This window comes from Electrophorus electricus, chromosome 13, assembly GCF_013358815.1.
Source record: "Electrophorus electricus isolate fEleEle1 chromosome 13, fEleEle1.pri, whole genome shotgun sequence".
NCBI lineage: Eukaryota > Metazoa > Chordata > Actinopteri > Gymnotiformes > Gymnotidae > Electrophorus > Electrophorus electricus.
In genome coordinates, this window is record NC_049547.1 from 11260343 (window position 1) to 11275974 (window position 15632).

General features: G+C 40.1%; 1 protein-coding gene across 2 annotated transcripts; it reads left to right on the forward strand.

Annotated features, from left to right (window-relative positions):
- The first annotated feature begins 871 nt into the window (after positions 1-871).
- LOC113572704 (XK-related protein 6) lies at positions 872-13903 on the forward strand. 2 transcript variants are annotated; one of them, XM_027002481.2, is made up of 4 exons: positions 1325-1440; positions 5345-5469; positions 9681-9877; positions 10156-13903. In XM_027002481.2, exons 1-4 carry the CDS (start codon positions 1396-1398, stop codon positions 11121-11123), a joined length of 1335 nt encoding a protein of 444 aa, XP_026858282.2. In that variant the 5' UTR covers positions 1325-1395; the 3' UTR covers positions 11124-13903. The 2 variants fall into 2 exon arrangements, with proteins under 2 accessions (XP_026858281.2, XP_026858282.2); XM_027002480.2 differs by lacking the exon at positions 5345-5469 and having other exon boundaries at positions 872-1440.
- Positions 13904-15632: the final 1729 nt, after the last annotated feature.

A 15632-nucleotide genomic window follows, 5' to 3' on the forward strand; every position in this document is an offset into this window, starting at 1 on the left:
CTGGGTATGCAGATTAATTTCTCTGGAGAGAACATTGCAAGGATGCTTGTCATGGCCAGTGTTGTAAACTTTATTGAGAAATATGCCATCAAACTGGATGCTCAGTGCAAAATGTAAAATGTTCTGTGCTTGTTCTACAGGCATGCCCATGACCTGACAAAGTTTCCATTATTATTATTATTATTATTATTATTATTATTATTATTATTATTATTATTTCCATGGTTAATAACTTATTACTAATTAAGAATTAATTACTTAATAACAAAGCAGACTTCTAATTGTTTAATTACATAATAGGAAATACAGGTAAACACATTTGAAGCATTTTAAAAATTTAATAAATAAATACATTGTAGAAATATAACATATGAAATTATTAATATAAATTATAATATCACGTGGTACATCTAATGGTTCTACACAGAACTATTTGAAGGACCTCTGTCCGAAACATCTGTCCTTTTCTTTACATTTCTTACTACAGTACACTGCCGATACTCACCTGGAATCTTCGGATATATATTTATAGATCGTTTCTTTCAACAATCTCGTGTCTTTGAACACAAAGCGTTCGAGAGCAGATTTTCCGATCTGGACCTCCAAAACCTGTCGGCGAGCGGAAAATCGTTTAACGCGAACTCAGCATTAACCAGTAACACGTGTTGCCCAAGTAGCCTATCCCAATATCAACTGAGCATTTACGGTCCTCTCGTTAGAAAGATGATGCTAGAGTGTATTAACGACAGGTTAGGCTAATTCATTTATTGCGGGGTGACGGAGGGGTGCTTCGGGAGCGGGGTAAAGGACAGGTATATAGGAAGTGACGTCAATAACCCCGGAAGGGGGACGAAGTGTTTCAGAGAGCAAGATGGCAGCAAAATCTGATGGTGTTGGGGTCGTTACCGGTTTCGCCCAACTGCACAACCAGGACGAAACAGGGGGGAACGGAGACGAGGATGCTTTGGACAGCGCGGCTATACATATCTGCCATTGCTGCAACTCCTCGTCTTGTTACTGGGGCTGTCGAAGCGCCTGCCTGCACTCCCTCTTGGGGAAGGGGAATGCAGCCAGGCGGCCGCAGCCAGAGGAGCGCCTGTGGTTGGACTGTCTGTGGATCGTCGTGGCGTTGCTGGTGTTCTTTTTGGATGTATTTACGGACGTGTGTTTAGCCATCGACTATTATTACAAAAGAGACTATGTGTGGTTCGGGCTTACACTTTTCTTTGTGCTGGTTCCTTCGGTGCTGGTCCAGATTCTAAGCTTCAGGTGGTTCGTTCAGGATTACACTGGGGGTGGGCTCGGGGATGTCGAAGGACTCAGCCGGACAGTAACAGCAGGACTGAGCGCAGGCATCTATAACAGGGACATGTGCTGTCAGATCTCCATCTGGATATGGCAAATATTTGTCCACATTCTTCAGATGGGGCAAGTGTGGAGGTAAGATTGAGATTTGGGACATCAGCTCTCTCTCTCTCTCTGTCTGTCTCTCTCTCTCTCTCTCTCTCTCTCTCTCTCTCTCACAAACACTCCCTCTTACCCCCCCCCCCCCCTCACTTACTCACACACACACATTTTTACCAGAGAAAAACCTGCTTCATACGTTTCGCTCCACTACAGGTTCACAGTCGCAGGTTACAAGCCGTCGAAGCCTTGGGTATCTTTTTTTTAACTGGAGGTACTTTGTCACCCACGTTAAAATTGGCTTGCCTAATTAAACTTTTATCTGATTAATGGCTTGGGCACCATCTATATGTAATGTGTTTTACAGTTTCTTTATTGAATTCCTTATGTTGTAATTTAGGAAGGTCGATGTGGTCACCATTTTCACTGGGCACTGGCGCTCTCGCTGTATTGAAGAAGCTCCACTGGCGCCTTTTACGATGGCGCGTGGACTCCGCCACCACGTTCACGCTCCTGCATGACATCATATCAGCCTACACGTTCAGCATCTGGATTTGCGTGAACAGCCTACAGGCGGTTATGGCTTGTTTAAGAGCGCGAAAACGTTGAGCTGTTGTCGTCGATTTTGATGTTTCAGGGATTACTAACTAAAATATGTCAGGTAAATGCGAGATGCGCTTAATAGCTTGAGGTTTTAGGACTTGGGGCTAAACAGAAATGGAAATTAACTATTTATTTTTATTTAAGATATTTTGCTTTTGGATCTGTCGTTTCAGGTCATCAAGCCTTCAGGTGGAAAGACAAATTTGCCGTGCCCTTTTGGGTGTGAAATAAATATAGATGGTAATTAATTTACTTAAATGACCTCTACAAGAGGTCGTGTGGGGAGCGTTGATTCTTTGGTGAAAACAGTAGAATCTGTTTTACCGCAGTCAAGCAGCAAAGTGTTGGGTTGCAGGTTAATCATAACCACAAAATTACTGCGACTTGAACCTTTTCGCGACCAAGAAATTTTTATATAAACCACTGAGCAGCATCACTGAATGGTGGTTAGTTGAGAATATCAAGTCTAATTAGTAGACATTCGTTTGGTAGGATTTTCTTGCATGCATTTACAGCACCGTTGTGCTAACAGCAATCCAAATGGTGGTCTTCAGTAAGGGATATAAATATCAACTAACAGCTTGATGCTTCTGTAGATCATATTTATGACCCCCAAGCCCTTTATATATATGTGAGTGATAATTCCAGGAGAATTTGTACTAAAAGAAGCCTCAATAATGCATAGTTTTTATGCTTTTAATTACCTTTAGTTGCATAGACTATACTCGGATTACATCAGCAAATGGTCACTTCCTAGCGCAAAGCATATGCCTAATTGTAATGTGAAATGTTATTTGGCTCAAAAATATTTCTGTTCTTGAGTTCCATTTTGCCTATACTAGAATCTGTTGATTGTTTAATTACTTAGGCCTTAATAGATAACCTGTGCATTTTATGCCTTAGTTCATGCACTGATGACCTTTGCTCTGTTTGACTGCTTCTCATCCTTCATTCCAAGGACTCCCTACATTTTGAAATCATAGTGGTAAACCTTTCTGTTTTTGAAAAAAAAGAGAGCCACAAATTGTCACAAGTTCATAGTGAATTGTATCAATTGTACATGTCCTAGTCTATTTTCTATCAGTTTGATTGAGGTGCTGTTTTTTTTAGATTAATTATTTAGCAGTGTAATGAGGGTGTATGGGTGGTTAAATGATGGAGCTTTGGCTAGCATATAAGGCTGTTATGTTCTGCAGAGCAGATGAGAAGATCTTGGCTGATTACCCTGGCCAATTGCTGCTCCATGGTTGTCCCATCAAGCACTGGGCTTGCAGGCTTGGGCACAGCGTTGGTTCCCTCCCTGCTGGCCTCGCTTAGCCGCACTGCATATGCGCATATGCTGCCCTTGGCAAAAACTGACCATGATGAGACTTGATTGGAGTGTTAAGAGCCCCAGTCCCCAGCCTGACTAAGAAATTGGTGGGCATGAAAATCCCCTGCATCATTACTGCATTTCTCACAGTGGAAATCTTTGATTTGTAGTTTTCTTATGTTAACATGAATTAGGGCTAGACCAAGGCTTGACAAATGATTCTGTACATTTTGCATTTAAAAGATCTGTCCTGGTCACAATAATCTCTTTCAGATTTAACAACATAAGTAATAAGCCTGTATAAAAGTAGGACTGACGGAGGTGTCCTGGTTATCTATACAGAATATTCAGCGTGCCCTTCAGAGGACGACATTAAGAGTTGATTCAGATCCAGGTGATTGGTTTGACACACTGACCTGAATTTCCCACTGTGTGCTTAGAGAACTCCGGGTATTCCCATTTCTCCACACTAGTATCTCACAATTCCCTCGCAACATACTTTATACAGTCTCCACTTAACCACAAATGTAGGTCCTTTGAGGTTATGTATACACACTGCCGCTATACACCTGCACACATGCATGCTCACACACAGAAAAACATTTAAACACACACCTATAACGTGGCACTCACATTCCTGCCACTGCCTCCTTCTGGTTTACAGTCACCCCTCAACACAGTGTAGTGCAGTTTTTTCAGGTCCACTCTTTCAGGACTTTTTTTTTTTTTTTCTTCCCCCTTCTCATCTCTCTCATTGAGAGAGGATCACTTATGTGAATGTGCTAGTTCACTTGGATGTAGGCTACAAATAAAACCACATTGTGGCAGTTTTGAATTGCAGCCTGGACACAAGCAATAATACAGTGTTTTACACATGAGCAAGGCAATGGATCCTGCTCTGTCTCTCTCTAACCCTGTTACCTCGTAGCCATTTCAGTCCCAGACCCCTGAAGGGGAGAGTAGAGTGAATGCCTGTTCAGTGTTCCCTGCAAGTAATAACTTCATTATCCAAACCCAGAAACAGCATGTTTCATTAAGCCTACCTTAAGTAATATGACTCCAACTATATTATGTTTTAATAATAACAAAATGATTTCTAAGGTTTTAGATTATCTGACAGTTATTCTGGGCTGTCAGAGATTATACTACAGTTTCTAGTACAGATATGTACATTTTGTAATTATGAAAATAAAAATATGTATCACCATTATCGCTAGAAAATAATTGAAATAAGTCCTCTCTCTAAGGAATTATCCTCTAGCTATTTTAAAATTATGGTCTTGTACAGGAGGAGCATTGCAGAGATACATAGACATATACTGTATTTTTCAACAATTTGAGACTTGGATTTTGAAACAGCGGTAGATTTTGAAAGGGGAAATTGTGGCAAAGGCCTGTTTGAATGTTGTCTATGGAGCAGAGGGATGGATTATTGGGTAATGAAACTGGTTTGCACCTCTGCTTGGTTTATGGCAAATTACTTATATGGGAATTTTTTTCTTCAAGTAGGTTAGAGAGAGAGAGAGAGAGAGAGAGAGAATATCACAGAGCTAGCCAATATCACAGGTCTTGAGGGTGTTCTTTGGTTTGTTTACTTCCATCTACCAATCATTTAAAAAATCTGAGAGCAATTATTTATTTTATTAAAAGAGCTCTGAGTTATCATACCTGCCTCTTACCTCTTTTTTTTCTCCAACCACAGATAGTTCCACAGCTATATACATGTTTTAATGAGACATAAATAAATACTAATTCAATATAATTGGAAGTAATATAATAATAACTTAGAAGAAGTTAAAGGATAACTACATAGCCAAGGGGAAAAGTTGTAGAACACCCAAGGCTTCACTGACAACAGCCATTTTATACAGTTTGATTTTGCATGTGTTGCCACTTTAGCCATTCTCCCTCAGGTCCAGCTCTATCCCATACTTGGTCACAGTTTGATTTTGTTGTATGTTATTCTACCCTCCTCACCCCATTCTCATTTCATGAATCCATTATTTCTTTTTTGTTTTGCTTCAGTTGCCCGGATGGACTGGTGCCCATAGACAGAAGCTCTTGGGTGTGGGATGGGGGGGGTACACTCAGTCACACAGCACAGAGGGCAGAGGGACCGGGTGGCCTGCTGAACATGGGCCAAGCTGCTCGTAAGTGTCTCTCTCCCTACATGCACTCTTTCCTTACTGTCCTGTTATTGCCAGATCTTATTGCCACATGATATCACTGTGCAATTATATAATAAATCATTTGGCCTTGTGTTCCTGCTCTGTAAAGTGTTCTGACAGACAAGATGATGACATTCCACGCCTGCTTCCTCATTGTTATCCAACATGCCAGATTGTCATTTGAGTGTGGTGTCTGTGCAGTGCTGAGGCATGTACAGCCCAGCTAGGCTAGTCCTCCACCCACATGTTTGTTCAGTGAGGTGATATAGCCAGGAGAGGTCATTTAATAGCACGCCCCATCAAGCCCATATAGGATGTCATGCAGTCATGTTTACTGCATACCAGATCGATAGAGGAGAACCCCTCTAAGTTTATTTTACTGTTTATTTCACTTTCTAAATCACTGGATGGGTTCACTAAGTAGCCTGCTACAAAGATTTTTCATTAATAAATTTGTGCTACTTGTGAAAAGCTACCCAAGATGTTTTTTTAAGGTCAGTATAAATACAGTTTTATTTAAATTATATGATCCGTGTTTTCTTTCGTTCTTTTCTTCTTTATGACTTTTAGGTCCCTTAGTTGGCTTGGTCAGTGAATGAGATGACTTTGTAATATCAAAATACTGCTTAATTTACAGTGACATGTAGTGATGATCTACAATAATTTCTCCTCTCCACCCATATAAGCACATGTATTAAGATTTACACAGAAATATTTGACCATACATCGCTGAACAACCCTAAAGTGTAATGGTCAATTTGAGTCCATCTGTCAAGCTAAAAGCTGGGATAGAATTTGCATTTGTACTTTCTAAGACATTCTGATATGAACATGTGTATTGTTTTAAGTAAAATTAGACTGATTCTAAAGTTGTAGGTTTTAAGGCTAAACAAAGGTCTGCAAATGTAGGATTTGAAAGCAAGATCCAGTGACTCCTGTAAGTGTGACTGGAAGTCTTAGGATGTGGAGAAAAAAGTCAAGTGATAAAAGCTTTTCTTTAGCACTTCGCTGTCACCACTTCCTATAAAATACAATGAATTGTTTCACTATTTTATCTTCATAATTAGAATAACATTTTGAATGTGGTTGATGTCATATGACATTAACTTAGGAACAGTATTTGCACACTGAGGCTGTGATTCCATAATGCTTCTACAGCTGATGGTTTAAACAGTAATTTTATATAGGAAAAAGAGACCTACCTAGCTGATTATTTATTTGAGGCTTTCTTGGAATATGTGCTCATCCTAACATAATACCACAGAGCTGTCATGTTTTCTATAAGACCCCCACCACCACCCGAAAATTCAAAATTCAGTAGCATGTACTGCAGGTTCTGATTCCTCAGTCATCGAACTAGATTGTTCCATCATGGCTATAGGCATGAGTCATAAATGCTTCCTGATTTTCAGCGAGACTTGGAGCTCTCTGTGTTTGTGGGGGTGGTCAGGAACACAAGTACATTGTTGAGGCTAATTTGCTTTCAGTCCTTCATAAGCAGCGTGACTCACCGAACTCGTTGCGGTGCGTAATGAAAGGTGCCCATTAAGGTGTCATACATGGGTCTTGGCGAAGCTGTTTGATGGCTGAGTTAGGTGTGAGTGCTGGAGCCTTCAGGAGGTGGTGCTGTTAAAAGCTCTAGAATAATAACTATGTCCACTTTCTGCTGAACTCTGATATCCTTCTTCCTGTTGATGTCAGACTGTTTTCTAAAGAGGTGATCTAGACTATTTCATGTCTGGCAGTGAAATGAGTTTCATTTCCCCTCGCCTTTTTGCTCATGCTGGTGAGGTGCTTGTTCTTGAAGCACACTTTACAGGTTCTGCATTTAAAATAAGCTTCACAATGTTCTTGTGTTACTAATGTGATTTATATTGATGACACAATGCATTACAACAGTATCCACCTTTAGTGGTGTGTAAAATGTTGTCTAGTATGCAATAATGAAATCCACTTATTTAAAATACATATACCTATATACATGCATGCGGGGGGGGACCCTATGGCATGAGCAGAATACTTGAAAACACAAAGAGGCATCATAGAGAAAGAGGAGAGGGAAGACAAAGACTGACACACAGTCAGAAAATGTCACTGTGTGCATCATGATTGGTCTCACTCTCAGCATCTTGCTTATGTCACCTTTGTTTTCTCTTGTGCTTTTTTTACTCCACTTTTATATCAAGTGTTGGGATTAGCACTGTCAAAATTGGCCAAAAATGACATTGTTAGGTTTAAATCCATTTGAATGTCCATTTTTTTCGCGTTATGTGCATAAGAGCACAAACCAGTACAGCGAGAGACATAAGTAGCTACTTGTATATGTATATTTATTTCAACATAAACATATCTTTTCACTTTAAAGATTGTATCATCAAATTTAGAATGTTTGTTGCCAGCAGTAGTGAGAATAAGCAAATAAAAGTGAACGGAAATGAGAAGTGGTTCAGAGGTAAACATAACCCTCTCAGTTGTTTAACTTCAGTTCTGCTCTCTCATCCCTCTGCTCTATCATAGTTCTGTGTGGCTCTTTTCACTCTATTGGCTCTGTAGCTCTGAGAAATTCCTTCCCACTTTATTACCTTTGTCATCTGAAGGCCTTTTTTCTCTTAATTTTTGAATACCTGTTTGAACTATGGGTGTGCAATTAGCCCACAGCAATTGGACTTGTGTAATTAGTGGTTTTATAAAGCCAGTCTGTAGAACAAAATGTCTTTTTCTGAAGTAGTTTTTCTTGGGCCTCTTCTCTTGCAGAAATTTTGCACCTAAGTCAAAATTTTTGAAAAACATATTCTGCCTGCTGCACCTATGCTCCATATATAACTTTTAACTCCATATATAACCTAATGTACTAGGGCTATGTTAGACATAATTCTTACTATTACAGAAATGGTGCACTATTGGCAGTAATTTTGTAGTTGTGTTTAAAATCTCAATGATAAATTGGATTCCCAGTATATGCACTGAAATTTATTTGGATGAGGAACATTACATTTTCTAGTGCGCAGCCCAATGCAATGCATTGTGAAGGTGTTTTATCAAAGAAAAGTTGTCAGGTCAACTAAGCTATTCTTCCCGGCCAGAGAGCAGGGCCAGTTATGCTCTCTTGGATTCCTAGCCATAGGTGGTTTTGGCATGTAGAGAAATTGACATTTCAATGGGACATAATCCTATTAGTCAGTTTATACCACTTAGGAGCCCCCAAACAGGTGATTTCTCTTAACTGACTAATTCTAATAAAGCTTACTAAAATTCCCTTAACCTGTTGAATTACTTATTGTGAAATAGCTCATTCTGTTATTTGTTTTAGATATCTCATTTAAGGGCAGATCAACTTTAACTATGCACACATCAGCTGTCTATTTATCACCTGTATGTGGTTCATCTATCTTACATGGGGAAAATCTCATCGCTATCTTGAACTAATTTCATGGACATAAATAATTCACACACACTCTCCCATGTGCCTCTAGGGTTGTGCTGCCACAGATGTTCTGTAGGAGAGATGTTTATGTGCCACAGTTGTCAGTGCTGCTCATTTTGTCGGCATTTGAGTTCCACTCTAGCTGTCAGTGCACTTGAATCCAGAAACACTGTAGAACACTCATTACATGGTTTAGGTGTACTGGGAGCTGGTATATATCCCAAACCCAGCCTATTGTGGGCTGGCTGACAACTGACTTCAGAACTTCACATTTATAATTGCAGAATAGGTCTCAGATCTGTCTTTGGGTGCTTTACAGAGGCATGACAATGTTGACTGCCTTAATACATCATCCTTTTTAGTCACAGAATTTTTAGTTAGGTTCGTGGGCTCAGATCAGAACGATAAAGCAATATTGAGAGAGGCTGGTAGCACACACTGCAGTGGCATGATGTTTACTATGCACATTAGCTATAGAATTATCGTGCGAAGGTAATGTTTATATTGAGCACAGACCTGAAAAATGTACCAATTGGCATTTATATCACAGCTAAAATATCCAAAATCCATGGGTGCATGGACAAAATAAAAGAAAAAATGAAGCTGCTTCTGAAGTAACATGACCTTCATTAGCTCAGTGGTCATCATTGTTGTTTAATGAGTTAATGCCATTTGAGCTATCGTGGATATGAACTATTAAAGAATGAGGACATTTGAAGTCATGTTCAGATTGTTAAATTCCTATGGAATGTGTCTTCTTTCTGAATAGATACGTCCGCACTATGTACCTGGGTGTCCAGAGCCGGCGTCAGATGAAACACAGGCGCCGCTTCTACTGGGCTATGATGTATGAGTATGCTGATGTGAGCATGCTTCGGCTGCTGGAAACCTTCTTGGAGAGCGCCCCCCAACTGGTGCTACAGCTCTGCATTATGATTCAGAAGAACCGAGCAGAGACACTGCAGTGTAAGACATCCACCCATTAACCTCCAGTTACTCTCAGTCATTCTCCATTAGTAAGGTTTGAGAAAAATATGTAGTGGTTTACTGGGCACAGGATGCTGGCCAGTTAGTGAAGCCCAACTGGAAAGCCTTTTCAATCCATTACATGGCTTAATCTGAGTGTGGGAAGCCCTGGCTGGAGTGTTTTCAGTGGCTATGCACAGACACTGTAGTACAAATCCCATCAGCAAACCGGTAAGTAGCTGCAAATACTCAATGTATTTCCACTAAATTCCTTACAGGTGTGTCCTTATTGGCATCACTGCTCTCCTTGTCCTGGGTCTTGGCCTCCTACCATAAGCTCCTGAGGGACTCCAGAGATGACAAGAAGAGTATGAGCTATCGAGGTGCTCTCATTCACATATTCTGGAGGCTCTTCACTATCTCCTCACGGGTGCTCTCCTTCGCCCTCTTTGCTTCTATCTTCCACATCTACTTTGGCATCTTCGTGGTAGTGCACTGGTGTGCCATGGCGTTCTGGATTGTGCATGGCGGCACGGATTTCTGCATGTCCAAGTGGGAAGAGGTGCTGTTTAACATGGTGGTGGGCATCGTCTACATCTTCTGCTGGTTCAACGTGAAGGAAGGCAGAACCAGGTACAGGATGATGATCTATTACTTCGTGGTGCTGGCTGAGAACACCGTGCTTACCTGCCTGTGGTACGCATACAGGGACCCGGCCACTACAGACTCTTATGCAGTACCAGTACTCTGTGGAGTCTACCTAAGTTTCGCCTCAGGAGTGGTCTTCATGGGCATCTACTATGGAGTCCTTCACCCCATGGGCCCTAGGATCAGGGTACTAGCCAGCTCTTGCTGTGCTGAGCTCCTCTGGGGCCTCCCATTACCACCCGAGGCTGAGCCAATGGCCCCCACCCCTGGTCCCCATGCCTCCCAGCCCATCCCATCCCGGGTGTCCTCGCTGGGATATGGCCAGCACGATGACTCAGCAGCAGACACCTGCCTGCCTGTGTTCCAAGTGCGCTCCCCTGAGCCCACCACACCTTCAGGCCGCTACAGACCTGAGGGGCCCCTCATCAAAATTGACATGCCCCGGAAGCGCTACCCAGCCTGGGATGCTCACTTTGTGGACAGGCGCCTTAGGAGAACTATAAATATCCTGCAGTTCATTACCCCTGCGGCTGTAGGGATTCGTTACAGGGATGGCCCACTGCTTTATGAGTTCCTGCAGTACGAGTCCTCCCTGTGACCACATGCTGTCTCTTCCACCCCTTCTCTCTGACTCTCAATCTCCTTGCTCACACCATCCATTCTGTCACATGCTTTTGTTTTCTTTTTTAATTTTTCATATATTTAAAATATATTTTTTGCATTTAATGTTTTTAACTTAATATCAGTGAATAATTTAAATATGTGAAACTTGATCATAGTGTTTTACACTTACAAACTGAGTGTGTATTTATTTGTACATAAGCCTTTTCTTTTTTAATGTTCTGTTTAAAAATGTCAGCTACCCTTTGAAATAATACATCTTCAACCATGGTGTTTACAGTGTGAGCTAAAACTATTACACTGGAAAAATGGAGGTAGATCAACCATGTCAGCAACTCCCATCAATTCCTTTTTTTCTGAAGAAGCAGACCACTACCTTCCATTGTACCTCTTGAGTTACTGTTATATTTAGTTGTCTTCCTCACTGTGTTTGTCAGCTTGTCAGTGTGCTGAAGGGTTCCAGTTTTGGCTGGATCTTAGACTGACCTCTGCAGGCAAAAGCTTACAACCGTTTAGACTGATTACTCAATGGCATTCATTGTCTGACTGCCTTAAAATAAAAGGGAAGTTGTTTCAGAAATATTACTCATGGAAGATATACCTCATTAACTCACTATCGCACAGCTTTTAGTAAAAAACCTCATAGCCCATTTTCCACAGTATGTTAAATATGTATTAACATTATATTAAATATTTATGGACAGTTTATAAGGTAAGTCCACAATGTTCTCTGAAGTAAGTTCCTTTGTACACAGCTGAGAAATATATATGGTACTTCAAAAGATTATGTTTTTGCCTGTTGGGCAGTCCTTACTTGCTCAGTGAAAAGCACAGTAAAGCCCTCCCAGAGGCAGCTTTGTGTGAATGGTCTGGTAGTTCTCCTCCATTCTTCCTGGCTCCCTGCAAGCGTTTTCTGGCTAGAATTCCAAGTAATAGATTTATGAGGTGCAATTGTTTGTCAGGGGTTCCATATGGAATCATGACATGCAATTTTTTTCAATGTTGCAAATTTTTTTACCTTTACTTTTATCCAAGGTATATTGAACAGCTAAACTGATAGAGATAGAAAGTATCTTTTGGCAGAATATATCTCAATGGTTTTCCACAGAGGAAGAGACCACAGCAGTGTTTCACAGCAGGACTTTCCTAATTGGCTCTGCCCAAGAGGACACTTTCCCATGGCACAGGGCTTGCTGCCATCATCTGAACAATACAAGGCCAAATCACATCCACTACTGTAATCTGTTGCAATCCTCTCTGCCATTGGTGCACCCAGCCACCTGTCAGCAACATCTTTACCGTGGATAGGTGCTTAGAGCAAAATCTTTCAGCTGTTGTACCTAGGCAAGCTGTTAATTGGTTTATATGGTGCTACATTTTTACATAATTTGGCACTTGGTCATATCCTTTTGCGGTAATAAAATAGCTTGAATGGTTCGGTAACACTGCTGAACTTGATTTTATTTGTTTGCTTGTTTCTAATCCAGTGTGTATATTTGCATTCTGTGCATTATCCAAGAAAATGTTTTTCTGCCCGTTTGTCATAATGTAATTTTGTACATGTTGACGGGAATATGTATCACTTAGTTCACAAACACATTGCTGTGGATATGAACACAGGTCAAGGTTGGCTTGGTGCACCATATTTAGGAGATCACTGCTGTCTCTAACTCCGTTGTGCCTGCAAAGACCCTAACCACATGCCATGCAGGTGCATCCAATGAGTCGAAGGGTTCTTGCCAGGGATGGAGCCCAGGGGAACAGCCTATAGGGGTTTATATTACTGGAGAGAAACCAGGTGCTAAGGTAAATGGCTCTTTTTCCTCTCAATATTTAATAATTTTTTAAAAGATACCTAACATTAATTAGATGAATTTTAAAAGGATGTGATGGGGTAATAGAAGCTCTTGTATGCTGAGTCTCTTGGGTTGACCCTCTCCCTGGTTGCTGCTAGCCCTTCCCTTAAGTTAGTGTATGGCTCAGGTGGATTCTGGTGCAGGTATACTGGTTTTTCCTTGACTGCTGTTCTCCTTGGGTTTGCTTTGAAATGTGTTATAAATTAAGCATGTACATTTATATAATCTAGTACCTCTGCATATGGAGTAAATACTGAAACTCAGTAGCTGTTGGAGGTCTGATCATTTCAGTTCAAGCTTTGTACATCCACTGTATTCTGGTTCACTGTTGTTTGCTGGAGAATGTCCCATCTAAACAAATAGGCCTTGGTTAATTTAGCCAAAAATACATTTATGGAGATAGCTGCTAGATATATCTAATGGAACATCTACCCTCCTCCAGGTGCTAATACACTGTGATTATTTTTTTCATTACCACCATCTCCACTTGAGATGCTCTCACAAGGCAAAGACCTTTTCAAGTACACAATGTTAAGTTTTTATCTATAATGCTGACTCAATTTCAGTTTAGTAATAATGCTACATAGAAAACCATAAAAGCAAAATCCTCAGGACCTTCCTGTGCTGGCTAAGGGTCACAACTGTATTGTAACAGCGTTTCATCTTTAATTCTCAGAAAAAAAATACTCTTGACTACAGTTCTTTTTGTACTGGCCTTTATTTTGTGTATCGAGGCATTATTTTCTAATTCTAATTGTCATGGGCTTCAAGGACTTCCTTGGTGTGGACAGTAAGATGTAATCTTAATGATTAATATCTGATACATTGGAAACTAGCAAAATGTTCACTCAGTCACATACCTTTACACAGTCAGCAAACCTATACCGTGTTCTCTCTCTCTCTCTCTCTCTCTCTCTCTCTCTCTCTCTCTCTTTCTCTCTCTCTCTCTCTCTCTCTCTCTCTCTCTCTCAAATAGCTGCTTTATCTTGATAATGGTGCACATACCTGAACAACAACAACACACACAGAGGAATTGCACAGAAATAACGCTTTTCATTTTTGTAACTATACCCCTCTCTATTTGACTCTGTGGTGCCTTTATATCATCGGTGCTTAAAATCGCCAAGGCAACCAGTTCAGCAAACAACAATGCCAGTGTATACATATGTGGGTTTTTGATTTTGTTTCTTTTTATTCTTTCCTTTTATGAGCCCGTGCATGACTTCTATGACTATACATGTACAACATGCCATTGCAGCATATGGTTAAGTATACATTCCAGTGTTGTTGCAGATAGGAGGTGAGGGGGGTTCTGAAGTGGGGCTGCACAAGCTGGGAAACTCCTGTGCACAGCCTTCTATCACTGTTTTCAAAAGTGTGTCAGTACAATGCACAGCAATACTAGATATCAGTGGCATTGCAAATTTACTTGCATGATTTACTCAGAGTAAGTTGAGTAACCATGTAAACATGGTCATGGTCTGGATATTTCTACATTTGATTTCCAGTATTGCTCTACTAGTGGGGACGTTTGGGAACAATATCCTCAAGGTGCTAATGCTGAACCTACTTTGTGTATTTTGGTTTATGAATATGTAAATAGAACTTCCTGTAAAGCCTTATTGTATATTAATCATTTTTTCCAGACCATAAAAACATGAAAATGCAACAGAAATTACTCGTAAATAATGTAAAGCAAGTAAAGTTCTGTTATATACAGAAATACAACACTTTAATTTACTTAGTGTGTCATCTAATTTGACGGCGAGTTCGTTAGCACTGAAAAATGAACATGCACGTGAGATTGATGTTTATGTATAGAATGTCTCTGGAATCACTGCAGTGCTACATTGTAGCAGTCAGAATGGTTTTGTTTTTGTTCAACTTAAGGCTTTTTTAATAAGTTTTAAACAAACTGACATCTTATATGCCCCCTTTCCTCTTAGTGCTGGGATGAGTCTCCTCAACTTGTACTTAATGGAGGTCTCCATTTATGTAATAGGTTCTGTTTTTTTTTTATTCATTAATCATGCATCATGTAAATTAGCTTCTTTCTGTGTTATTGTGCAAATAATAGGTTTACTATTTCAGTGACAAAATGAATCTGATAAAAATCCAGGAACATTAATGGTTAAGATCTGGTTCTTTACTTTGACAGAAAGTTACTACTCAAAACTATGCAATCTTGAAATGTACGGTTACGTAATATGTAAACAAATATTTTTAGACTGGTTACCTTTCTCAGAATCAGTGTAAGACAAAAGCAAAATCCTCTGGACTACTAAAAATGCACAGAGACCAAAATTCCAACTGCCTCATAATCCTTAACATACAAGTTTGCATCATAGTGATCAGCATCTATAATCAGGGCTGTTGCAGTAATGCTGTGTGTTTGGCTAGTGGAAAGTAATTCTTTGAATATCTTCTTTGAGGTTGTTCAACTCCAAAACTTTCAGGTGTTTTTTGTTCCCTCTTAAGTCCCAATAGTTCATTAGCTGAACAGAGTGGAAAGCCAGACAAGTTGTATAAGAATACTTACACATCAGTTATTCTACACTTTTCCTGGTTCTTCAGATGCTACATTTATCAGTTTGTACATATCAAATGCAACAATCTTTGTTTTTAATTAA